This window comes from Anser anser (genome assembly GCF_964211835.1).
Source record: "Anser anser genome assembly, chromosome: 1".
NCBI lineage: Eukaryota > Metazoa > Chordata > Aves > Anseriformes > Anatidae > Anser > Anser anser.
Window position 1 is genome coordinate 26882251 of NC_139720.1, and position 27881 is coordinate 26910131.

Sequence of the window (27881 nt, forward strand, 5' to 3'; positions counted from 1 at the left end):
TAGGCGGCAGTTAACTGTCCATTAATGAATAACTGTACCCACAGTCCTACGTGGCTTTTTTTTTCTCCCCAGTGCCAAGCAATGCTAAATCATAGCCGAATTGTGGTAGAGCTAAAACACGAAGCTGACAGAAAAAGGAGAAAAATATTTCAAGATTATTTTCTAGATATAGTAAGTAAATAAAATGCAACAAATTTTAAACAAATTTTAAAGTTCTGAACTGACCTCTAGCAATAAGCGCTAATTCAGAATTAATCAGAAGTGGTTCCCAAGGTTCCCAGAACTGCCACATTTTGGGGAGCCAAAGGAGTGCGGTGTGGTCCCCCAAAGCCCAGGAAGGTGGGAATGGGGCGTTGGGCAGTTCTGATGCTGGTGGGACAGGCAGAGGGACGCAAGGTTTGTGCGAATAGGAGAGGTGGAGCTTACAGAGAGATTCTGGAAATATGATATTTCATGCATAAAATGCTAAAGCTGGTAAGGCACCATTTAAGCAACTGTGAAAGCAGAACTGGTTTTTGGAACAGCAGACTACTTTGAGCCCAGCGAGCAGTTTCTGCTAATGACGATGATCAAGCTGCTTTGTGTAGTTATTTTGTATGTAAGATTTACGAAGATGAGTCGATGTGTACATCCGAGTTTGTTTAGGCTAACTTTGGGTGGCCTTTGCTGTCCTAAGAGGTTCTTGGTGCTGAGCGAGCAGTTTGGCCGCCCTTTTCCCTTCTCCTCTGTGCGTAAGGAGGGCTACAGATCCTTTGCGGGGTAATTTCACTCTTTTAATCTTTTTTGGCTTCTTCATAGCAGGCTGTAAAAGTAGTACTGTAGTACTAGAGTCAGCACGCTCCTTGGCATTTATTACACATGTGCGCAGACACACACCCCTTTAATAGTGTAGGTGTGTGCTTTCAGTTACAAAGTGCTTTGGGAGGGGTGCTCTTTTTTTATGTCTGGTTTGTTTTATCAAATTTATATGGAGTAAAGCACATAACAGAAGAAAAATCCTCTTAAATAACATTCAGCCTGTGCTTATGAAGGTCATTGTTGTTCATTTTTTTCTTCCACTATGTTGGATTATATTATCCTTTCTGTCCTTCTACTGTGCTCTATTTTCCACCAAGAACAGTGTGTGCAGCTTCCCGGCTTGGGTTCAGGCAAACAGCCCTGGCAGCTGTTACACCACCAATGGCGAGTCCCAGAATGATTTTTCTAGAAGATAACGTGCTCTTCTCAAACCTGTTGGGGGCCAGCTTTCCTCCTCCTTCTTAGGGAGGCAGGCACCAAGGTATTTCCTGCCGCAGCCTGAGTACGGTGGCTGGAGCAGAATTTTTGGACCTCCCTTGGAGGGCAGGGAGAGAACAACTTCTGCAGCATCTTGCCAGGGGGCTTTGGGAAGCGGGGTGCGGTGGTGGTAGCCAGGACCTGATGGCAGAGGGGCCTGCTGGGCCCTGGCTGGCTGGGACATTCTGCAGCGCCCTAAGGGGCAGGGGACAGGCAGCTGGCGATTTATTTCACTCACTCGAAGCATCCTCTCTGAAATGTATCAGCAGCGTCCATGTGTGTCCCCTCTGCTGTACTTACCTGTCTCCCTAGCCCTGGAAGAGACCTGCATGATCTGGGGGCTGCTGCTGGGAACTGGTAGATGCCCAGCGAGAGGGTAAATGGGAAGTGGGGAGCAGGGATGGAGCCTGGGTGTCAAAAGCCATGCTGCCTCAGCACGCTGTTGGCTTTGTTTGGCCATGAAAGCTAAAGTGGCAGCGGGACAAGGGCATGGCAAAAAAAAAAAAAAAAATCAAGAAAATAATAGTTCCATAGGAGCGGAGGTGGTTCATAAATGGAGCCAGTCACAGAAGACCTAGTTAAATCAGAGCTCAGCCCTGGGGCCGGAGTTTTGCCAACACCCGCAGTAGCCCTGTGTCGGGACTTAATGGTGAAGAGGAAACGCAATGCGTGGGGCTGGCAGTGCTGCGACCCTCTCCAAGTGCTCAGGGGACACCATTTCCTTCCACCGTGACCCTCTCCAGAAGCTCAGGGGACACCTTCCAGGGCCCCAGAGCACCACACAGGCCGGGTAGGGCCCGGGCAGGGCCGCTGAGGAGTGGGGCCAGGGCCCAGCAGCAACACCTGGCGCCTGGCCGCCCCCCGGCAGCCCCAGGTGGGCTCCCGCAGGGGAGGGCCCTGAGGGACGCTCTACGCGTGTTTGTTTTTTCCAGTTAAAGAAAGTAAAAATAATAACAGAGGTCTGTACCGCTAGTGCACAAAGACAGCATGGGGCAGGGCCCGGCCTAACTCTGAAGGTGCGCTTGTTCTTGACAGCGGGGTGTGACATCGAAGACCAGTGGCAAAAAAAAATAAAAAGAATGCAATCCAAATATAAAACTTTTTGTACAAATATATTTTTTCTTTATAGTACATAATCACTTTGAAAATACATCATTTTCTTAATAAATGTTTGCAACAATATTAAAATAAATAAAATATCCTAGAGAAAGTTCAGTTTCATCACAAAACTGCAAACCAGAAGAGTATAAAAATTGATTTCATTATTAAAGTCTACTTCAGAGAGGTTTCTCCTTTATTTTTATTTTTTTTTAGGCCACAGTAAGAAGTAAAGGTGCCAGACCTACATGTGCAGACTGTTAAGAGTTCCTCTGCTAGGAGTCCTGTCCTTCAGCGTGCGCTGCTGTCAGCCTGCGGGTGTGTGCAGGCTTGGGCCAAGCCTCCCAGCTTTTCCAAGGAAATCGCAGTTCTCCTGTAGCTGCGGAAACACGGCAGATGGTGACAGGCTTGCCAGTCAATCTCCTCTCTTCCTTCATTATCACCTATGCGCATGGAGTCGTGCACTGCTATGAGAGGGCATTTGGCCTTTTCTGCTAGGTAGGAACTGCCGTTGCTGCGTGAAGAACAAAGAGGAGGGAGTATGCTGTGCGTGTGGCTGATAGTGTCTCTTAATTTGTTCGCAGGAAGTGAATCCAGAGAAACCTTTTACATTTTGATTTTCACATTTTCCACCCTGGTTTGATTATTTTTCTAACATTCTGCCTGCTGCCTGGACCTCTCACCCCAGCAAGAACATATCTAAAAGTTTTCTGAAACAATTACATTGGGCTAAGCAGGTTACTTCTGCGTGCCACCTAGTTTGTACCGAATTAGAGCAGCTTGTGAAAGGAAGTCTCATTTTACCGTTAAAAGTGGCATGTCTTCAAGGAACACAAGAACTCGCACACAGAAGGGAAGTCATTCCCAAATGCACATGCAGTCACTGCAGCGAATGCCTCCTGCAAGGGTACATTTGTGTGCAGTCCTACAAGTTCAGAAGTGCCGGTCCTGTCACTGCGGGGCACTGCTGAGAGCTTGCTCCAAAAAGAGGGGTGCCCGCACCACATCTCACAGCCTCGTCTCCTGCACTTCTTCCTCTGTCTCCTCCTGCAAGGCGGTGATTTTGGGTCTAGGCTTGTGCTTGCTGGAGTTCCTGCGATTTATCGGGAGCAGCTTAAGGCGATCAGCATGGCTGATGGCTTGCCTGAAGGAGCTCTTTTCATTCAGCAGCTTCTGAATCGATTCATATTGCTTCATCTTGTTGTCCTCGATTACCTGAAGAAACATTTCACTCCATTAGATGAGCAATGCCAGTGCTGACAGAGTCCAGCTAACACAGCTAACAGAGCAGCGGAGAGACATGACAGAGAGCTTCTTATACCAGGATAAGTCTAGTTTATGGTTTGAATTTTCTAATTACAACCATAAGAACAGCCGTTAAAAACGCAACATGTGGCAAAGGTGCCAACTGCTCAAGTTACAGCGTGCCATTGGGCTGGTTGGTTTCTCCTGAAGACTCTATTTTTAACACTGAAATAACTTGCCAAAGTCCCCAGGTACTGTGGTATTTCCCTGGCACTGCTGAGATGATGCAGTTATGGAAGTGTTAACTGCAGGACTATTACAACAGAGTTATCTCACAGTGAGAGGGAGACGGCTGCCACCAAGGTGCCAGAAATCCTGCTTCGCTTTCTTCCCAACAAATAAGGAAAAGACAGCTCTCCTCTGCTTGGAGGGACAACAGGTTAGCCCAGTGAGGCTGTGCCAGCCTGCACTGTTGGAAAGGAAATGACAGGAGAAAAAGCCAGCTTCCCTCGCTGGCATGGCACTTCCAGCACAGGTCGGATGAGAAGGAGCTGTTTGTTGGCAGCTGTTTGTTAGCAGCTCTGCTTAGGCTGTTCAGAAGGTGGGAAACCTCCCGACACCGGCTGCAGCACAGCCATGCCCAGCACGGGCTTCGGGTGTTGGCAAAGGCTGAGGCTGAGTGCCCAGACAGGAGCAGGGCACCCAAAAGGGTGTGCAACCTGCTCATTAACCAGCCCGCTCCAGCTCCAGGCCTCGTGCCTCCCGCTGTGCAAGTGCACCCCATCAGATATACTTGGAAAAAGGTGTTTCAGTCTGCTAATGGAATGAAGATACTCTCACGTGGAAGAGTAAACAAACTACAGAGAAAGGAATGTCGTTTTTAAGAACAATTATGTAAGTTGCATTTTATTCCTTTGCTAACAATTTTTATATAACAAAGGAAATGCCCCAGGACCTTAATGCTTTGCCACCTTGATTAAACAAGAAAGGAACATTCAAGTGGCTTTATGAAAGAAATCAAAGACTCTGATCATCGGCTATTTTCTCGAGAAAGCCCTCTTTCGTCTGTACCCTCCTATCACCCAAGAACAAGTGCAGCTGGTTCTGCTTCTGCTGTTCAGTCCCTAAGCCATTCGCCAATGCAGGGCACCAGGATCAGCAACCAGCTAGCCTGCAGTGGTTGAAAGGGAGGATCCAGCGCTTCCAGGCTTTGACCCAGCTCATCTGGACATAGATGGCTATGACAGCCCCTGGGGAAGAGCAGACAGGAGCGTGTTGTTCTCATGCAGGTGACAAGGTTGCTCAGCTGATGGATGATGCCCACTGTGAGCTTGGAGCAGCAGACTTCATCAATACAGCCATTGCCATCAATTCTGCTCAGCACATGTTGCTCATTTGTCAAACATAATGAAATAACTGTCCCCAGATTACGAGAAATGCTCACCAGAAACCGCTGGCACTCCAGTATCGCTTCCAGCCTGTGCTCAGAGAGTATCACAGTGCAGTCTGCGAATGCGTGCTTCAGAGTTTTTCTAATCACTTGGGAAGTTCTGAAAGGCAAATAATCATCGGGGTTCAGACTGCAGCATACATGCCCGCACCATCTGTAACTTTATTCACAGTATTTAATCATCTAGCTGCATGGTGTAAAGCTGACGTGCGTGTACACCAGCACGTAAGTACAGTTCTGCAGTGTCTCGGCACGCTGCACTTGTGCTGTGAAAGCACCCATCAGCTATAACATGAAGGCTGTAACTAAACTTCTCTGATCCTCCATGCAGAACTACTGAAATGTATCTCTAAATATGCTACACAACACGCACATTCTTCCAGCCTAATTTACATTCTTGCTGTCTGAGCTGGAGATAAGTCAGCTCGGAGTGTTGAATTCACTCACTGTGAAATCCCAGTCTGACATAAGCTCAGGGGGACGGAGTCTCTTTCCCTCTGTTAATGTTTACAGTGCCCAACATCCTGCAGTTTCAGCGCTTACCTTGCATTGCGATGGTAATAGAACAGCAATGCTACAGCACTGAGCAGAGGTGGAGGAACACCCAAAATTTTCAAACCCTGTTTTTGAGTCTGTCTGGCTTTATGGCCTCGCAGGGCTCCCCTGAGGCCACTTTGGGTCCCACCAGCTTGCATTAGGCAGCAGGATGTTGGGCTCTCTGGTAGAGCTCTGTTTGTTCCAGGCTAGCTTGCAGCACGAAGCATACACCCCCGCAGGCATGCAAGGGTGCAGCGGCACTGAGCATGGCCAGTGACCTGTTTGGCCTTTCCCTATGGACAATTCAGCATGACGCAGATGGGTACGGTGTATGTGGCTGCACATCCCACCCCCACCCCACATCCTCCGGTCAAAGCAGGACAGCCTGCACGGCCAGACTGCTGCCAGCAGACTAGGAATGAATTGCTGCCCTGACAGAAACAGCCTCGGACTGTGTTCTTCCCCATAGGCACCCTCCGAGGTCGCACACTTTATGCCTCCCTTTTCACCAAGGTCTGTTCCTGAAGCTGAAATTAGATTTAGTACCAGACCAGAGAAGTTACAAAAGGTCTCTTTAGGGGGTGCTGCCTGACTGGTTTTCTTATTTCGTAAGAGAAGAAATGATACATACACAGGATCTAGGTGAGCACTCGGTTCGTCAAGCAGCAAGATTTTAGCTTTACTGAGGACTGACCGGGCAAGGCACATTAACTGTTTGTGCCCGTGGCTGAGGACACAGCCGCCATCCACAAGAACGAAATCCAACTGGCCTGGAAATTGCTCAATTACAGACTTCAGCCCAACCTGCCGGAGAGAAAAAGGAAAAGTCGGTGAGGTACAGTTACTGCTCATTGTGGGTATGACGACCAGTGCCTTTAACTTCCTTGCCTTTCACTTCTAACAGTAAACAGAAAATATAAATTGATGAAGACAAGTATCTGTCCTATGAAGACTACAAGCTGGATGGTGTGAAAAGCATTGAAATATTTGAGCCATACAACGTGCTAGGATTTATGTTGGGAAGCTGAGAGTTAATGCTCTGTTTGTTTGTCACATACAATGGCTTCTGGCATTTTGACCAAAACCCTCTGAGTTAGAAGGCTAGGGAAAGCAATGTATTTTAAACTTTTTATCCAGAAGTGACGTGCGTCATTGGTAATGTTAAGGAGATTTTTGAAAGGAAACCAGGCCTCTTTGGTTACTAGGAGGGTAAAAAGAAACAAGCAAAATTCACATGCTACATTACATCAACAGAGAAAATAACCCAGGTCACCATGGCGGTTGTCTCTATGGCTCTGAGAGCGTTTCCATCTGCTCCTTTTGATCTCTCAAAGGTCCTGTGCATTTTGCTCAGCCTGAAGGCATCACGGGCTTTCCTCTGGCACCGATGGCAAAATGTTGAGAGGGGTGCTTGGGATGGGAAGCTGCTTCACTTGTACCAGAAACTGAAACCCAGCACAGGAGGTGTTTTCTGGTTGTTTCTGCCAGAGCTCCCATCAGGAAGTGCATTGTGTTCACCCCAAAGCTTTGCATCTTCCATGTGTCCAAACTGGCCATGCTCTTTGGCATTTACAGAGAAATGGTTGTAAAATATGAGAACTAGAAAACATATGTGAGTTGCATTGCTCCAGAATACATTATAAAAGTGCAATGCAACCCTAGTGGATTATGAAGAGCCCCGCCTTGAATTTTTGAAATATTACTGATCTGCAATTCATTTTCATTCCAAGGCAAAAAAAAAAAAAAAAAAAAAAAAGGAATTATTCCTTTGTGTTTCCTTTTTATGTGAAAACCATGTGAAACTGTGGTGCGTGGGTACGTGTTTTGTATTTTGACAGAGTTCATGCGTTTATTTATAAGCAAATCAAGGCTGCTGCATTGTTCTTCACTCCTCTTTCTAACATATATGCTGCCCTTTAATGAAATTCTGCAACAGGTTTTCAGCTGGAAAAGTTGCTTTCTTCTTAAAACTGCATGAGGATCCTCTCGGGTCCAGCCCGCTGCCTGCAAGAGCACAATTTAGCCCCCAAAGTCTGACAGATTCAGGTGTTGAAATATTGGGGCAATGAAAAATGAAACATCTGACATTTGTCCAGACTACACCTTGCTCTCTGCAGCTGATTGCAGGGAACGTCAAAAGCTGCTGCTGATCTCAGCAGCACTGTCTAAATCCTCAGCAGCCACTGTGGATCCGGGATAAGCTGGAAGTCAGCTTTCTTTCTGTGCCGCGCTCCCAAAGTTACACTGACTCATTGCCTCTAGCCAGCCAAATTTCAAGAGCATGAACTTTGTAAACAATCAAATCACTCCTACTAAAAAGTATTACAGCTCTTTTTCTCTTCTATTTGCTTTGCACTCTCTTGCCTATTAACTGAAAAACTCCGTATCACGTACAGATTTGCCAAACTCCCTAGTGATAAACACTTGAAAACAATTTTTTTCACACAGTTACAAATACAGTTTAGCTCTTTGAAAACACACACACACTGAAAACCACCCTCAAAAGCAGCAGAACTCGTCTTTTTCGAGAGAGGGAATGTTAATCAACATTCAACTTTTCCCCCCAGTCTCAGGAATCAGAGAGTCACAGTGCTGAGTGCTCCCTTGTCTCTGCTAGGACTGGCTGAAAAGCTCCTGTCATTTCATTTAACCAAAAATGTAGGGATGTTTTTATTTAACAGTAAATTATGCATAGAGAGTGTCCACTTTCCCCTTTTCCAAAGACAGGAAAGAAATGGTACAAAGCTCAGACTGAGAGCAGAGACAGAGCTAACCTCCTGGATGGGAAACGAGGAAGCTTTCAGATTAACTCCCACACTTGTAAGCATTTTATGATACTTGAGACTTGCTATGAACAAGGAAAATGGCACCAATTCATTGCTGAGTCTGTATTAATTATGTCATCTGTAACTTGGAAGGAGACACCTGCTTTCTAGGCTGCAGCACTTCCCCTCCCTTAACTCTCAGCAGCGTTTTCTTTGGGCACGGTATACACCCATGCGATTTATTAAACACTATCAGAGCCAATAGGTGGCATCTTACAACCATAATGCGTGGTGTTTTATCTCTAGATGGAAACAGAACTGTAAAAATCTGGTTCCTAATCCTGAGCAATTTGAAAACAAAAATGTTGCTAAAACCTCAACATAAAATTAAATTAGAAGAAAGAAAACCTTCAGGTTCAGAAAATCCAATAGTCCCTGATTCTTATCCTCCGTGAAGGAGGCAGCTGCCTGTGACACAAATTGTGCATAAGCCTGAATGCAGTGTCAGAGAGAGCTCCTTCTCCAGCTCAAAGTTGGCCCAAGAATTGCAATAACTGGAAAATCTTTTGATGAAAGGTTTTTCTAAGCTGAGTATAAATATTTCCTATTGCAATAATACCGGTCTTACATCTAGGACAGGCCACAGAAATTCCCCGCTTTTTTCTGGCCTCCAAAATGTTTGCTAGTCATCGGTACACGTTTCAGTTGAAAAATACTTTATAGAAATGTCACATGTTTGGCAAAGCATTAAAATAACATAAAAATATAGGATTTTTCACTGTCTCATCTTTCTCCGTGCTTTTTCTCTCAGGGTCAGCCAGCGGAGTCATACATAAAACCTCACCTATGCTAAATCACTGCATGAATAACTCAGACTGTGCTGTGCGGAAGTTTATTTTATTTTTTTGTAACTCTGACAAAGGCAACTTTTTTTATTAGGCAATAAGGAAACACGGTTTATAGCCTAGCATTATCTTTTCTCAGCACTTTGTTGAGATATGCCAATCATTTGACCTACGCTGTACTCCGCTGTACGCACTTCACCAGAGGGACACAAACAACACTGAATGGTTTTACCTCCTCTGCAACTTTCCATATTTCTTCATCATTCCATTGCCCATAAGGATCCAAATTCTTCCGAAAAGTTCCGGAAAATATAAACACTTTCTGTGAGAAAAAAGACATGCAGATAGATAGATAGACATGAAACATCCTGTAAGACATTTTAAATTGTAAAGCATGCAGAGAAAAAAAGTCACCTTCTCCAGTTACCAGCTGAAGTTTATTGCAGATTTTTAAAAATTATGGAAAACATTGTTTAGAAAAAAAAAAAAGTGGTTTCAAAAAAACTTATGTTTAGTTTTTAGCAATTTTCTGTTAGAACTTACCCAAACTTGACCGAAAAATGTTAAAAATACCATTTCAGCAGTTTTCAGAATAAAAGTTTTTCTGTATTTTAAGTTCAGAATAAGTCTTTCTAAAATCATTTTGATTCTTTATTATTTGAAACATAGAAAAGATCACTAACCCAAAGTGTGCGTTTCCACTATTTCACTTTGAGACAAAAAACCTCATGGATATTTGGCTATATTCAAGGACACTGTCTTAAGTCATTCCTCATCAGTGAATTTGTCTTTTCCCAGCCACCTGTAGTCCAACACATTTTAGCATCTTCCTGTTACCTGACACTTCACCATGTCCCAGTCCTATCTGCAAAGATGTTTTCAGTCTCTCTCCCGGTGTCACGTCCCTGGGATGTGACACAGCACAACTGACTTTTGAGCGCAGCACCAGCTGGCTGCTCGCACAAGAGGCAGCACTGATGGATGCTACATCCACTGTGATCTTCCTTCTCTGTCCTCTGCCTTCCTGATGCCACGGAGGATGATGAGGATGCACATTTCTCAGCACTGAGAGTACATCCTTCTTGCTCTAAAGTTTACTACTGAATTCTGCTTTTTTTCATCAGTTTAGACAAAGAGATTTAAACAAACATCCCTTAGATACATGTTTTGTGGCTTGAAAAGCAATGACTCAGACGAAATTAAATATTTGTTTAATCTCTTTTTACATGGGGTGGGTGTGTCAGATCAGTGGAAATTAGGTTCTTCAAGTGACACTGAGGTTGCACAACATTTCTTATGGGATAACACTAAGTTGCTGCTTTCTATGCTGCTCGGTACACCTGCTGCTTACAGCAGGGAGAACTCGCTCTCAAAGAATGTAAAGTACCGTGTTGGGAAATACTACCATTTGCATGCTCTTTCCTTGTGCATACGGAACAAATATCAAGAGGAAGGATTTGAGACAATTATTTTCCTCTCCTTTTGTCTTCCTAAAATAAAATATTTATTTAGAGATGATATGTTGAAATGCAAGTAATTCACAGCCAGATAATTTCTGGCTGAAATTAAAACAAGTCTTGGTAGACCAATGCTACTGAAAGCAGCGAAGGACGAGCTGCTCTAGCAGAAAAGGGCTGAACAATATAGTTAGGAGATACTTTCCCAGAGTGTGGCCTGTCAACTACAATTTCCGTCTGACCTAACCTGGGAACTTGGCATTCTTTCATCAGATTTCAAAGTGATTTATACACACGTTTACATTAATCATTTCATTATGATTAATTAGGAGTTTAAAAGTAACAGCTTAAAATAAATCATTCTAATTAATTTACTTAATTAAGAGATGCAGACCATTGCCAATAACTTCTGTGGTGTAAGAGGGAAGAAAGTACCTCGATCAAGAGAGCAGAGGAGAAAACCAAGCCCAGGATGCTGCCCTGCAGTCACCGGAGGTGCTTACCTGAGACCCCTTCACTGCTCCACGAGCAAGAACCCAACTGAGCCTCAGGGGAGGCAGCACAGTGCACAGCTAACAGGCATCGAGGTACCTTCGGCAGATACCAGGGAAAGAGCAGTGCCTTTCCTTTATGATCATCATTACCCTAACACTGAATGCTCAGTGCGTGCAGCACCGTCCTTCCCCCTGCCCCGTGCTGGTGAGTCGGTGTGCGTGGGGCTACGTGTGTGCAGCAGGACTAGGGCCTTCCAAGCAGCACTTTCGGCCAGTGCGGTGGAAATAAGAGCGCCATGGAAGCAGGGTCAGACATGGTTTTGTTCGCATGTTGAGCACCATCCACTTAACTAAGGGAATAGGTATTTTCAGTTCTCACTGGTGAAGAATAGTTAACTGAACAAACCAGTTTTAAAGAAGATAGGTCTGAATAACATTCCTGCTGAAGTGCAGCAAGGAGAGAAATAAAGGGAACTACTTTCTTCAGAAACTGCTGTTATTCCTAATAAGTATGCTTTCAAGAAGTAGGGCATGAAAAGCAAGCTATTCCCCAAAATACATTTTTTTTTTTTTTTTACAAGGTAAATATTTAATTGTCCCAAATTCTGGTATTTTCTCTATTCATTTCAACACCTCCTTCCTCCCAGCTCATTAGAAACCACATAGGCTTCACTTGAGTAAATATGGTGTTAGTCACATGGGCCATTTACAATCCATTTAAAAAGAAGCAGAAAAAGAAAAAAAAAAGTTATTGAATGCTACAAGATTAAAATGAAAAAAAAATAATAAGAAGAAGAAGAACGAGGAGGAAAGTGACTCCATGGGTTTATGCGTCATTTATAAATATGGAAGAAGTTGGAATAAGGAAAGTGGTGGAAGGGGAGCTGGATGGCTGGGAAGACTGGCAGTTAGGTCTGGAACCATTTCCTTCTCGGTCACTTGTTCGTATTCGCCCAGAATGATAATGGGTGTGATCACACAAGAAATAGTTTCTCAGAGCTGACACCCATCAACAAGCAAAAAGGCTTAGGAATATAAATACAGTCATGTTTATGTTCTGCCCACCCCAAATATTGTAAATCAACCCCTCTAAAGGGCACTAATCCCCCTCAGTGGCTAGAGCCTCTGCATATTGGTTATGGTGTTGGGTACACACAGTTTGTGCAGATAAGCTCCCTAAGTGATTTAAGTGTTGTGTAGAGAACCAAGACCCTGACATACCTATGGAAATGCATACAGAAGAGTCGAGGATCAGTTTACAAGAGGCTGATAAGGAGTGAAAATATCCTGGCTGTGAGCAGCTGCTGTCACAAAGGCCCACACAAGCCCTGAGCCAGACCCATGGGCCAGCACCCCTCGCTCTGCGCTTCTTGTGAACCCTTCCTTGTTCCCCTATGCCCAGGGCTGGAGAGCATGTGCAACCTTAGCAGGACCGTGACACCAGCTGCCCACACAGAAAGTTAAAGTAACGGCCATATCACCTCCATGTTGCCTCCTCCAATTCGTAAATATCATGGCAACAATATTAACACGAAAGAAAAATGAATTTTTTATCTGAATGCCTTAGTATTAGGTACGGAGATTTTGTTTTTGTAAATGTCCTTTAGTGACTGCATTGACATTAAAATATTTACAGTCAACCATAAGAGCATGTGAGCAATGAAGATCTATGGCAAATTTTATGGAACCAGTTCTGTAAGGTTCAAAGCTCTCCTGAAGGTACTAAAACCCTTTCCTCCCACAGGTGCTGTGCTCCTGGAAGCACTGGACCCACATGCAGAGGATAACTGGCACAATGTCCTGAACGAGCACGTGGGGTTCTTACTGATCTCCACTCTTACTGATTTTCTGTGCATGGGCCTGGGGCAGCAGATGCTCCCAGGTGTGGTGATGCTGACATGCCTTGATGCCCTGCAGGAATCCAGACTCTGCAAGACCCTCACATTAGCACCTCCAGGGCGCTGGGCTTCCTGGCACAGGAGTGACTGGGGATGGTACAAAACAGCCACTCCTGCAACTTCAAAGATGGTGGTGGAGATGGACAGACAGGCAGATGTAATAAACTAAGTGAGGTGGCTACTGAAAAACTGGAAGTAAATAGGTGAAAGTTGTAAAATGTCACTTCTTAGGTGAAAAGAAGGAACAAAAGGGGGTTGGCTGGCAATCCACTAACAAGAGTAATCTCATTCTCCATACTAAGCTTGATTTTAACTCTATATGGAATATTTACAGGTAGAAAATGCTGTGAGATCTGCCAGGATGATTAAATGTCTAAATATGAACAGAATAACACTCAAGGCTCAAGGAAATATCCACTCTGACACCTTATGGATCTCAGGTTTCTCCTCTTTTGTTTTAATGGGAAATTGGCTCTAGATCTCTTGTTCTCCCTTCAAAGCCAAATTTCTGAAGGCTTTTTCATCAACCTAGCTCCATCAAATACTTCAGGACATAATCTGCTTGAGGACCAGTATGCAAAAGCGCTTCAGTGTGATGAAATTGGATGCAGCTGGCTTTCCTCACCAAACACGCTGGAAATGTGGTGGGGAAAGTCTTGTGGAAGAAGCATCAGAAAGGGCTGCCCGTAAAAAGGGATGATGGGCTGTGATTGTGCTTCCAGCAGCCTGTTATCGCTGAGTTACTGTTTTACATGAGAATTACAAACATCCTGTAGGAGCAGAGCTGTGGTCGAGGCTGTGCTTAACCAGCGCCAGCCTTTGATGAGGTGCAGGAAGGAACTTCCTTGTGGGTGCTCCAGGAAACTTGTTTTATGTGATTTACCAGTTCGTGCACTGACAGCTGCATTTGATATACTGAAAGGAGCAGATGGATCTTTGCCTTTGCTCTGGCTCAGTGTGAGCCCTGACTGCCTCTCAGGCTCTTTCAGCACCTCCTGCCTGGAGCAGAGTGCAGTATGTGCCGCTGTTAGGACACTGTAGGTGCTATGCAGACATCTATTGATGACATTCCTATGGAGGAAAAGGTTTTTTTTCCTTCAAATTACAAAATTTAGGTGGAGAAGAACAACGCTGGAAAATTTTCATGAGGAAGCATGCCTCAGGTCAAACTAGCTCCGTTCTCTTGTTGTTAGTGCAGCCTCTCTCCTGAGGCTGTGAACATCCATGTGTTGTTATAGGCCAGCCTCCCAGGAAACGAAAGGTGACTTTCTCTTTTTTTTTTTTCTTTTTCCATTCTGAAGCTGCAGGTGAATGGCAGAGAACAAAAGGCACTCTTTGTTCTGCTGGGAAAGGCGGAAGGCATAAGTAATTTCTCTTCCTTGCTGGGAAAATACTGGTGAAAACACTATTTCATTCTGTATGTGGGAGCTTTTGAGGTACAATGTGAGGTTCCTCAGAAAGAGTTTTGGACAGAAGCTGCAAAACGAAGCACGGAAACAGACTGGCAACTCGTGATTTCCAGAGAACACAGGGCTGAGATTTTTTGGCATTGATCCATGTATCATGGACTTCCAAACCGAATTAAATGTGTAACTTTAACAACAAACAATGTGTCTCACTAGCAGAAGAGCAAGTTACATTGCTCACTTAATTAACATTTCTCACATTTGGCTGATGGCTACAGAGTGATGTTTTCAATACCATCAGTGATTCTGTAGAGAGTTCTCAGCTATGGGAATTATTAAACATAGTTTTCACTGTGACCGCAAGGCTACTAGTTACAAAGCATTCAGTTTTCTCTTCAGCTCATGCATTCCCAAGGCGAGCTGGAGATGGAAAACAGAAACCTGGCTGGGCACCCACATCCCAAAGGGAAGAAAAAGGTGAAAGCAAAATGATGATTATGGGAGAGACAGGGAAGCCCCTTCTCACACAGAAAGTTACACTATGTCACAAAAATTTCCCAATGGAGACAACTTACTCTCACAAAAGCACCCTTCAACAAGTCATATAACATACCTGTTCTACAAACTAAACCATCAAGGCAATCTTTGCCAATCTAGACACAGGTGTATTTACAATCTGCAGCACAGCTACCTTGACCTGAAAGGGTGACTTGTTTTTCTTGCTTGCACCCAAAAGTCATGCTGACAGCACTGAACCAGAAGTAATAAAAAAATAAGTTTACAGGACTAGACAGAAATGAAAGAGTTGCAGAGCAGAGAAGAAAGGGTGACAGATCAGCTGCCACGGGGCAGCCAGCCAAGCAAGGCCTGGCCAGCTAGGCTCGGCCTGGTGGGCAGAGCTGGGCTGGGAGGAGAACCTGAGCAGTGACTGCCTGGTGTAGCTGGCAGTGAAGGAAGGGATTGCTCTGGCAAGGCCAAAGTGCTTAAAAATTGCTGCCTTTGGGGGAATTGCTTCACCCTCAGCAACTTTGTGAATGACACAAAGATGAATGATGCTGGTGATGTGCTGGAGGGAAGGGATGCCACGCAGAGGGACCTTGACAGGCTTGAGAGGTGGACCTGTGCAAACAACATGAGGTTCAACAAGGCCAAGTGCAAGGTCCTTCATCTGGGTTGGGGCAATCCCGAGCACAGATACAGGCTGGGCAATGAGTGGATTGAGAGCAGCCCTGTAGAAAAGCACTTGGGGGTACTGGTGAATGAAAAACCGTGAGCCAACAATGTGCGCTTGCAGTGCAGAAAGCCAACCGTATCCTGCACTGCATCAAAAGCAGCGTGGCCAGCAAGGTGAGGAAGGTGATTCTCCCCCTCTGCTCTGCTCTTGTGAGACCACACCTGGAGTACTGTGTGCAGCTCTGGGGCCCCCAGCACAAGAAGGGCATGGAACAAGTCCAGAGATGGTCAGAGACAGGAGCACCTCTGCTATGAAGACAGGCTGAGGGAGTTGGGATTGTTTAGCCTGAAGAAGAGAAAGCTCTGGGGAGACCTTACAGTGGCCTTCCGATGCCTAAAGGGAGCCTGCAGGAAAGCTGGGGAGGGACTCTGTGTCAGGGAGTGTAGTGATAGGAGAAGTGATAATGTTACGAAGAAATTCTTCAATCAGAGGGTGGTGAGGCCCAGAGAAGCTGTGGATGCCCCATCCCTGGAAGTGTTCAAGGCCAGGCTGGATAGGGCCTTGAGCAACCTGGTCTGGTGGGAGGTGTCTCTGTCCATGGCAGGGGGATTTGAACTACATGGTCTTTAAGGTCCCTTCCAACCCTAACCATTATGTAGTTCTATGAATTTCGGGGCATGACTCTGGAACTCCACAGGGAAGAAATTATTTTACTTCCCACATGCCAGAAGTCCTGCAGGCATAGATAGCATTACATGTCCCCTTTTACGTGCACCATGACAGGGTAATAAGAGATGACAGCTAAAAAAGTGAGGATTCCAACTTGAGGATCAGTTAATGACTAGTTCTGCTACTAGCCTATCAAAGAAAATAACTAATGTATAGTATTCACACACTAAACATAAAACATGATGGTTATAAAACAGGAGGTAAGAGCACCACTGACTGTATTTTTTTCTTTAGGTGGCACTATCTTATTTTGAATCAACGTGAACCATTTCAGAGGCAAAGAGATAAGCAGGCTCTGAACACTTTTGTTTGAGTGTAACTTCTCATTTTCAGACGAGTTCTTGTAAGAGTAACAGAAATTCTCAAAATGTAGCATTTTCTGCAAATTATCACTTCCATCCCTCCAAATTCCCTTTTCACAAAATCTTTGCCTTTTTTTTTTCTACTTCTTATCATAAAACAACTACCTTTCAGCCTAAAGGTAACTTCATGTATATGGATATACAATCAATGAAAATAAAGGCACACAATTGCCCTTTTGCTGCCTATAAAATATTTTCATTACCTGAGGGATCACTCCAAAGGCCTTCCTCCATTGCTGCAAGCTGACTGTGTTCCAGGAGATGCCATCAATCTGGATATCCCCTTCTGTATTCAGCAGTCTTAAAAATGCAAAAAGTAAAGTGCTTTTTCCTGAACCAGTTCTTCCTAAAAGGCCCACCTGCAATGCAAATTCATAAAAGCAAACACTTAATCCTGCTCACATATTAACCACAGCCCAAGGCAGCGACACTTAGAAATCTTAGCAGTGGAGAGCAACCCAAAAAGATCTCAGTGGGATGGTGTATGTCATTCATTTGGGAATGATAAAAGCCTACACCAAGGGCTGAATGAAACACTGCACCAGGCTCTGTTTTGCTGGTGTAAACCTTCAGAATTAACTAGGGAAGAAAATTCATTAGTCTATGCTTAGCCAAAGGACAGAAATTTGTTTATATATTATTTTTTATTCTGTAACCACCAGCCAAAGCTGCGATACTGACTTTTTCAATAGCTGGATTTTATATAGCTAATCTGAATGGTGGGCCCCAAGTATGGGCTGTGTTTGTATGATGACAATATAAATGTGAAGGTGAGGTGAGGACTCTTCCTGCTGCCTGGCATCCTTTGCATCGCAGTGCCTCAGACCAAACAAGACAAGCAAAGGTCTATGTTGTGTGTCACCAGCAACCTCAGCAGATGAGAGCTCTCCCCTTTCATGTTTGTTTTTCCCTTGCTTCCCTATAGGACAGAGACAAATCCTCTTCAGTTTAAGGAGCATGCTCCAATTCTGGACGCATTACCTGTAAGTGCAGGGTTCATCAGTGGAATTGGATAAAATGTCTAAATCATAGTCATCGTAAAAGGATCTTTGTTTTAATTGCTCTGCCCCTCCTCTGTACAGTACAAAAGTATCTTTCATTCCCATTGCTCCTCTGCTTCAATGGATTTTCCAGGAAGTAAATCAACCACACTGCAGCAGCACCCACACCTCCAAACTCCAGGAATCACAGGTTGCCTTTTCTCCGAAGGCAGAGTGGTTTCAGGATGGTGCTACTAGAAGTCAGACCCCTCGTATCAACGTTTTGATGCCCTCAAACTTAGCAGATGAAATATTCAGTTCATGTAAACTAATACAGATCTATGAAATCTGGCAGAGTCTGGTGCTATTCAAACTAGGAGCTTAGAGCTGCCTCATGGCAAGGCCAGGGCATTGTCGCTGAACCTGTTTTCTCATCTAGGTGACAGAGTTAAAATTGGCTCTTCATCCATACAGCTGAAGCGCAGGAGATCTTGCAAGTCTTTCTTTCCACCCTGCTGGGGATGATACTTCAGTGTGAACCTCAAGCAGAGTGTTCAACACCTGCCTAAATGCTGCCCTGAAAAGAGAGCTCTTTCTTGAATGTAACCCCACAAGATCAGTTAAGACTGCACAAAATCTGCACAAAGGTTAGCTAGGGGGTTGTAAACCTTTTAAAGAATAGAACTGTTTATTGTTTGCTATATAATAATTTGGCATAGCCTACAGCACCCGTGGAACACCCCTCTGACCGCCGAGCCGCTGGTGCGTTGATACCCTTGGCACACCGGCCAGTATTCTTTCGTGCCCTGTTCCACCTGGGTCAGTCTGCCCCCAGCATCTGTGCTCACTTGCACACTTCCCTGTCCACAGGAGGAGAAGGAGACAAGCTTCAGGCACTGCAAGAGGACTTGGAGAACTGCTGCATATATATTTTACATTTTTATTCTGCTCAAACACCCTCACCATGCTTCACTGAGGTGTAAATAGCTTAAAGACTTCTAGGATAATTAAGCCATTAATGATTTTCCTTACGATTTTTGTCCATAGCTAATAATCCTACAGATGAGCTCTTTTTCAGACATTTCTGTCATTCAGGTGATTTTGATGATTACTTTGTTCTGTTCTTCAATAATTTCATGTTTCCATTTACAAAAACTTACTGAGTCAATAAATAGGTTTATAATGACACCTCAATAGTTAATAGAAGTCAGATCAAAGACAACAAAGCAGTGCCTCACCGTCTGCCCTGAACTTATTGAAAAGGAAATGTTTTCCAAGACGGCAGCTCCTCCTTCAACGTATCTGGCCGTCAGGTCCGTCACAGTCATTTGGCCCCCGGATGGCCAGTTCTTCCCATCCTTTGCATGCCTGTTTTCAATTATAAGGGCATCTGAAAACTGATTATTCTTCTGTGGCTTAATGTTTTTCATCTCTTCTGTTGGCATGTCAATAAATTTAAATATTCGGCTGACAGACCGCATCTAGGAATCAAAACAAACAGTATTCTAATTATATTTAGTTATCAAACAAAACAAAATTAAATTATTCCTAATTCCTAGCCAGAACAGTGAGTCTCTTTTCTATGTAAGTTATACTGTGATATAATTTTAAAAGGTAGGCTACTTCTCTTATAGAGCTCTAGATTCTGTTTCTCTTGTACTCACAACACTGGCCAAGCATGTGATTCCACTTGCTTTATTCTAAAATGGACACAATAGTTGTTGTTGTTGTTGTTTTCCTTTATAATGTATTGTGAAAACTGCAGATGAACTGTATACACGAAAGCGAACTATTAACGTGAAAGAAATCCTGGAGTCTTCAACTCCTTCATCCTGTAGGGCGTTGCCCTGTCTGAAAACTGAATTTCTTTGAATAATGATTAATCTTCAAAGATCAGCAGAATGCATGGAATTTGAAAGCTGCAAAGCTTTATGATCAAGTAAAGAGTATGGTCATCAGACATCATTTTAATATTTCTGAGAGATTATCTACAGATTTTTAGAAAAAAAATGCAAGGAAGTTCCATCATAATTATTTTTACATATGTAATTGTGCATATTATGTGAAGTTATCAAGTTCTGTAGTTCATGGACTTCAGACACAAGTTGCTATCTGCTCATAGCTGTCTTGGTGAATTTTCAAAGAAGCACGGGACTAGAAGGGATCCTCCTTATCTCATACACAATCTTTTATAAATGCGTCAAGTATCAGTTAATAGACAGTTAATTCATCTCCTTCATGAGAACTTCACTGCTTAGGCCATCATAAAACATACTTTTAATTCTATGGGCAGGTTTGTTCTTGGGCATTTTTAAATTTTAAATTCTAAACAGTTCTTTTTTTCCTAGCTGCATTCCCCACCTATTTGTGGAGGGCCATCTCAGATCGAGTCACCCTTTATTCTCCAGGACTAAAGAAAATCCAGGTTTAAGCCTCTTTCTTAACATACGTTCTCTTTCTCCAGACATCCCACTTGAAATTAATCTTTCCTGTCTGATCGGAACATATACAGCATTCTGAATGATGTTTACAGGGACGTGGTACAGATGCATTGATACTTTCCTACCTATATTAACCATATCTCAACACATATTCTTTACTTCACAATCACATCTTACAGTCATCCTTTGATCAAGCAGTGGTCGGCCAAGCTTTCCTCCACCTCAGGCATTTCTAACTGAAGAGATCCTTACTTACAAGAGAGGTTATTCTTAGCAGTCTCTAAGTTAAGCCTTTGCACTTTGTTTACTGAAATCTGTTTCATATTTGTCATCTGAGGTCACCTAATACCTTTTAACTCTCAGTGTTCTTTGTGCTGACACTGCCCTTCAGCTTTGTGCCTTTGGCAGATTTCTTCAACACAATTTTTTTTTTCCTTTGTTGAGAGCATTAGAAAAAAAAGATTAAAACTAGCTCAGTCACAAACCTAATCTTTGTTGAGTAGCCTGTCTACAGCTTAATACTTACTGCTTAATGCCACTTCCTTTCTATCCAATTCATTAACTAGTTTACAGTTTTGTAATAATCCTGATCTCCCTTCATTTACATAATTTCTGAAACAGAGCTAGAGCCAATGCTTTCCAGAAGACAGATCAGATCAGATCTACTGCATTACTTTTGTCTGGAAAATAAATCATCAAACACAGTTATCAGGTTAGTCTGACACAACCTAATTTCAGCAAACTTGAGTTTATTCCCTCTGTAAGCACTACATCTTTGCTTACTTCTTCAAACTAGTTTCTGAAGATCCTGCCATTGGACTAACAAACTGATGGTGGCATCAGTGACTTCTAATCTCTCCTTCTCAACTGAAAGTACCGTTTGTTATTCTGTCATGTGCCACCACTGCCGGGCTGGTGGGTTCATCTGAAGTAGCAGTTACTAGATCTCCAGCTTCTCAGACAGTCCTTTCTGAACTCTGCGGTGAACTCTGAACCGGGTCCAGTGCCACCCAGTCTGGGTGCGTTGATCTGCATTATTCCAGCCCAGTTTTACAGGTTTAACTGAAATGCCCAACTGCAGAGCCCAATCACGTTTAGTTAAAGACTCCACTTTTAGATGGACCAACTCACTGGTGATGTATGTAACTCTCCACTGACTGCACAGGAAATTTAGGGAGACCAGGATTATACCTTAGGTGCTTACTTGCATTATGCAACTACAACTAGGCTGGGTTTTTTTGTTTGTTTGTTTTTGGTGTTGTTGTTTTTTTTGCATGTAATTTCCCGTTCAGAGATTATAAATCCCATTCCTACCTTCCACTCCAATTCCGACTCCCAATATTAAACACTGTCATTACTGAAAACTGAGACCAAATATTTATCTAAAGCTTGGGCCATTTGCAAATCTAACTCTGATTTTGTCAAGTTGTGCTTCTCTTTATGCTTGTTGATCTCCAATGCATAGCTTGTTTTGGTTCTGTGGAGACTGTCGTTACCAATATGCTTCCAGAGAATGTTGCTAATCCCAGTGGTTTTAGAGTCTCCGTAATTTCCTACTGCTATTCCCATGATATACAGGAAACAAATTCCAATCCCTCACTTCAAGAAGACATGAGTTTCTTCTACAACCAGGTTCCTATGCACTTTAGTTCACCTAACTTAATTAACTACAGTCTTTATTTTGCCAAAATTTTACTTTTGAAAGCAAGATTAAGCTATAAGACAGTGTCAATTCTTATTGGTCATTAAGTCTTTAACAAAATAAGTAAGTAAATATATACACACATTGGTACTGCATCCAGGACTATTTGGGCCTTATTATTAGCATTTGTTCTCTAATCTGTACTCCCAGATCTCTCTCTTTAAAGACATTATGGAAATCCCTTTGTACATCTTTGACCTTATTAAAATGTTTTTGTATTCCCTCTGTAAACTCATGCTACTTGATGTATTATCATTCCTTCCTGCTCTTCGATCCAGATTGAAATATTGTTAGGTGGATTTTCAATTTGGAAGCAAATATAAATAATACCAGGAACTATTAGGAAAATTGCTTACATCTCTCATCACCTTGAAACAAAACTGTGACAGAAGTTTTGAAAGGCATGCTAACACCCAAGCCTATTGATCACAATTTCCATCTCAACTAGCGTGCAAGATGGAAAGGCATGGTAATCATCATGTTGACAGTTGAATGTCATCTCATTTTGGTGATACAAACAGAAGGACCTTGGACGAGACTGATGATTGTTTTCCTGTCTGACTGTATTTAGTAAACCCCCACAACGAACACCGTGCATTTATTTTAGTTGATGTTATATAGTACTTTTTTTTTTTTTTTTAACCAGAAATCTTATATTTTTAGAAATATCACAGCTTCAGAAATACTGCATCTTCTTTCCTGGCTTTGTCAAGAGCAATGAACTTCTGTCAGTGCCCCGAAGATCCTACTACTAAACAATAGCTAAAATCTGCTAGTAAGACATCTGGCCAACAAGCCTTATCTTATAACAGAAAGTTTAATCTCTATTTCGAAGTTCCCCTGACAGATTTATCAATCACTTCACACTTGAGGGTATTTTAGACAACTTAATACTTTAAATCAATTCAGAAGGATGCTTTCCCGATTCTGTAATTTGCATTATGATTTAGATCTGGGCAGAATTCAGCATAAGTGTCAGCAACATTTTACAATGATATCCATTCTTCCTTCCACTGGTAGATATCTTCTGTCATTCATAATGACAGGTAGAATGTAGATGACAGCAAGTTTCTTATCCATTATTCCTATCAGCAATTTACCTGCTATATTCACATTCTCCAACTAATGCTTTAGAATAAAAGAGTATATTTACTACTTTCAGCTAAAAATGTCTAGAGCATAATACACTATTTTAAGCCTTGCCTAATTGTATTTTACTGAAATTTTAATAACATTACAAATAACATTACAAATTCTAATTTTCTCATTAATATCACTTAAACTCTTCTTAACGTTGGATGAGAATTCATAATATAATTATGTAACCTATGTTTCCAGAATGTGGAAGAAGTAATTCTTTTACAAGTAATCTAATACTATTAATTTCATAAGGCCTTATATTCTTCTGCTAGAAAGAGTAGTTACTTTCTCCAAACCAGATAGGCACAGTGTTTAACAACAGTGTAGCACACACCATCCCCTCAAAAACAGGCCATCCACAAAATGTCCAATGGCTCAAGTTGTGAAAAACAAACAAACAAATAAAAAATGCGCAGTTAGTCACTGTGAAAACTGGGTCGGTGCAGACAGACCATATGTTATTACTAAGGTTTCTTATATTTTACTGTTATGTTTTGGCTGCACTTACAGGTCATATAATCCTCTTCCAAACTGCAAAATTGAAATACTTAGTTCAAACTTCTGATGATATTTTTACTCTTTCTCATATTGCTTTGCAGACAGAAAAGAAAATGTTCTCACAGATTCTTATTGATTCTGTGCCCTTCGAGATGACCAACCCTTCATTTTGAGAACTGTCACTCTCATGCAGATTATACAGTCAAGTATTTAATTTTTAAAGTTTTACTAGACTAACAGTATTCTCAGGTTTTCTGATGACCATAGTAAAATGAATATTGTGATCATTTCCTAGTTAAAAATTACCAATTAAACAGGTTCAAAGAGAAATAGCATGGAAAAATAAAAGCATGAAAACCAGCTGTAAAAGCAACATTATTTTTCACAATCCTATTTTTTTCTTTGGTTCACTTCTGTACCATGCACTATAATTCTTCAACATCGTGGTGTACAGGATGGGGCACTATGAAGTTTAGCAAGTGTGTTTTTAATATCTCTTTTGGGGATTCTTTTTATATCTTCTTACATGAGTGATCTTGGCAACAGTGAAAGCATGGCAACTTCTTGTTCCCTGATAAAAGGAATTGTCCTTCCCAGTTTTAGTGCTGTTATTGCAGGATACACATCAGTGAAAGAGGAGGCTATAAGCATTAACATTCCACTGGGACTAGCCAATGCTTATCTGTGAAAGCATCATTTAATGAAAAAGTTGTTTTTTATTTCCTTATGGAGAAAAAAAAAATTATATATAATATATATAACGAGACTGCCTGTTGGGATAAGAAAAAAAGTGAAAACCAGCTAAAGGGGTTTTAGTAGAAATGATCAAAGTGAGGAGATAAATCTAGCCTAACTGGTAGCTTTAAATGAAACAATGGATAGTTGTCAGAGTGACCAACATATGTTTAAAAAAAAAAAAAAAAGGAGAAAACGAGCAGATAAAGTATCAGGAGTTGAGAGAACAAAATGCCGAAACCATTATGGGGTATTAAAAGACAATGGGGATTTTTCAGCTAGAGCCAAATAAAGTTCAACAGAAATCACTTCAAAGAAGAGTATATCTGTGCATGTAAAACAAAAATCCAGAATCTAGAAACTCGCATTGCTTGAAAATGTATGCCAGCATCACAGAAAGCCCTAGAAGGAGGCTGCATGAAATTAAGTCAAATTTGCCACCTACCAGTCTCTTTGGCCAGTATTTCTTCTAGTACATTTTTTTCCTTCTTCACACGATCCTGTTTACCTATTCTCCTACCCTCTTATCCTTTTGTCTGCACTTATTTCTCAAATGTCCCATATCTTGCATATTTTGTAAAAGAAAAAATCAGCACGAGGTTAATGTTATGTACTAATTGCAGCAGCTGTGTCATCAGCGATGGGTTTCAACCCCTTGCAGAAAACACCAGCTTATATGACAACCGAAGACACCACCTACAACTGTGAGTACTCAGGCACACTCGTGTGCCGGCTGGTAAGCATGGATGTCACAGCTGCTCAAGGAATGGCAGGAGTAATGTCATTGAGAGCAGCGTGTGCATATGTGTAACTGGAGGCACAAGGAGATATGTCAATTCTTGCCAATCAGGTCCTGTGGGGGGCTTTGGAGTACCCCCTGGGAGAAATATAACCAAAACAGAGCACTACGCCAGGCTTTAACCAAATGACTGTAAAAGACTTTAAAGGGGGGGAGTTTGAAATATAGACAATATAAAGTGTAGAAAATCATATATCTGCATCACCCAGTGAAGAAGTATTACCTCAAAACCATGAAGCTGTTCTTATTTCCTCAAACACAAAAGCAGCTTTTGAATGTCAGGAAAAACAGGAATATCTATCAGCCTGGCACCTGGGATACTTAAACATCCATGGGATGGGGGTGGTGCCAAAACAAGTCCAGAGCATCTGTCTATAAACTGAGGCAACTTAGGAGACTGTCATTAATAGAACCAGTGCTCCAGCACTCTGGTTTGTCTTAATATAGGGAAAAGAACTCACAAACTCCTAAGGCAAATTGCAACTTTCTTTTGCTGGGGAAAGGGAATTAATTTACTTTTATATTGCTATTAATGGATGACACTTTAGCATCAGCATGTTTTAGAAAAGATGTTTTTCTTTATTAAAACACTAGTGTGTCCAGCACCCTCCGAATCCTACAGTAAGATTTTCAGTTGCTCTTGTGTGAAATGCCATCAGTTTGCATTAACCAGTATAATAACTAAACATAATTCTCATACAGATTGTTGTATTTCAAATGATAACGTTATGCCTTATGGGGCTAAAATACTATACAAGAGAGTTGTCTGAATGTTACTGTCACCATCACGCCTTACCAATGGCATGTTTTACTTTGTATTGGTCACAGAGCTGCAGTTCAGCTCCTCTTGCAGTTATGGCAAACAAACTCTTGCACAAATTGCTTGCCCTTCAAGACAGGCTGTTCTAACAACCCAAGGAAGAATCATCTTAAAACAATTGGTGGATAGGGAAAAAATGTGTCCCTGAATGGCAGTCAGCTTTCTGGACTATCACTAATCATACACGTAAACAAGAGATTAGATGTTGTAAGTGGTTAATTCCCAGTTTTAGCGCTCTTAAGGATTTCCTTCAGGATGAGGGTAGTTGAATCACTTATTTAAAGAAATGCTGAACTAGCAAATATTCCCTCACTGTCACTGTCTGCCCCGTTTCTTTTTTAAACAACTCATTTCAGCTAATCAGGATCTAATGGTCTCCAAGATCTGCTGTAAAAGCTATTTGTTTCCCAGTGCCAAAATGGTTGGCTTGAGAAGCTAATTTAGGATTCAGAGGGGGTATGACTGGATGTGGGAGATATTTTTTTTCTCACAATTTTTAATAGATGTAATTACAGTTTATATGACTTCTGAATTTTGTTGGAAGAATTCTTCTGTCCAAAATGAACCCTAGAATGCCTGAAGTGTAACTATTAAATTCAAAAATAACATACGAAACTTTCATACATTTAAGCTCATGCATGATGAAAACTGCAGGAACAAATGTATTCTTTTATGAGTTTCCTGTCTGCCTCTCACATCTCAACAAATAAGTGATGATGAATTGACCATGTGAAATATTCTGCCTTAAAAGTCAATCCTAACTAATGAACTAAATACACAAATTAAAGAGATAAACAAGAACAACTCCAAAGCCTTGTTTCATAGGTTATTTTAAACAAAACCAGAAAAAGACCATAAAGGAAGTCTAGGAAAAATGTATATCACTATTGATTTTGCATGAAAGGAACTTAAACACATTCATTATGATCTGCTGTGCAAAGCACTTAAGTGGACCAAGTAAGGTTTGGTTAGATATATAACCATAACAAAATGCCAAGTCTTTCCGAAGTTTTCCCATCACTGCTACATATGCAATCTGAATCCTTAAATGCAAGTATTTGCTGTTCTCTCTTCTAGTCCAGGAGCATTTCTGATCATAGAAAAACTTGGCTTGTGCTTTGCCAAAGCCAGTAGGTAGCTGCAAAAGGTATAAGGAGAATTTCCCTGACACATTTGATTGACATACAAGTCTGATAATAACTCAGTGAACATCCACAATCAACAAAATAAGGCAATTTCTCAACACAAACAGAGCACAGCACAGCACAATTTATGCTTACCAAGCTATCCACATCTATGCTTGAGTTTACTGCCCACTGCAAGGTTCCCATGATGTTCATGGCTAAAGTAAGAATAATGCCAACTCGGCCTGGTCCATCACCTACAGAGAGAAACATATATTCAATATATATGCAAATAAAAAGCTAATAGAGATCAGAAAATTAATATGGATATACCATATACAATACATAAGATACATATAACATCTTAAAATACATATTCAAATTCTCTCTTTTATTTGATGCAGAAAACATGGGTTTGTTGATTATACAAAAAGATTCACAGTTTAGTCATCAAACTCCTGAAAAAAATGAAGAAAAAAATATGTCAGTTTTCCAAATAAAAACAGGAACAAATTAAAAAAAAAACTACTAGGTCTTCAAAATAAAAAACTAAAAGGGGAGATGAAATATTGTTTCCCTATGAATTTTAGAGGAATTAAAAGTCTCCTAGGTAACAAAAGTATTGTAGATGCATATTTTCATATAGAAAGTATGTGTTTTTTTCTTTTCCCTTCCAAAAGTCATGAGAGCTCCCAGTACAGTAAACAGAGGATAATATTTCATACGCTATACAATATTGGATGAAATGTGCACTTTTATATAATTCCTTCTCAACACTGAAATATGATCAAATTACATTTGGATGTTGTTAGAATAAAAAACCTCATTCACAAAATCAGCAACTCCTTGTTCATCAGCTGTCATAGCAGTGAAACTATATCCAGATCCTGAACAAAAAGTTCCGTGT

At 41.8% G+C, this 27881-nt stretch overlaps 1 protein-coding gene across 1 annotated transcript in view; it reads right to left on the minus strand.

Moving 5' to 3' along the window:
- Positions 1-2368: 2368 nt before the first annotated feature.
- The window catches only part of CFTR (CF transmembrane conductance regulator), an 86028-nt gene continuing 60515 nt past the window's right edge, over positions 2369-27881 (minus strand). Inside the window, exons 21-27 of the mRNA XM_083800058.1 lie at positions 27131-27231; positions 18954-19196; positions 16939-17094; positions 9448-9537; positions 6237-6409; positions 5063-5168; positions 2369-3588 (exon numbers count right to left, since the gene is read on the minus strand). Of these exons, the coding sequence (XP_083656184.1) occupies positions 3382-3588; positions 5063-5168; positions 6237-6409; positions 9448-9537; positions 16939-17094; positions 18954-19196; positions 27131-27231 (1076 nt within the window). The 3' untranslated portion in view covers positions 2369-3381. The remainder of the gene's footprint in view (positions 3589-5062; positions 5169-6236; positions 6410-9447; positions 9538-16938; positions 17095-18953; positions 19197-27130; positions 27232-27881) is intronic.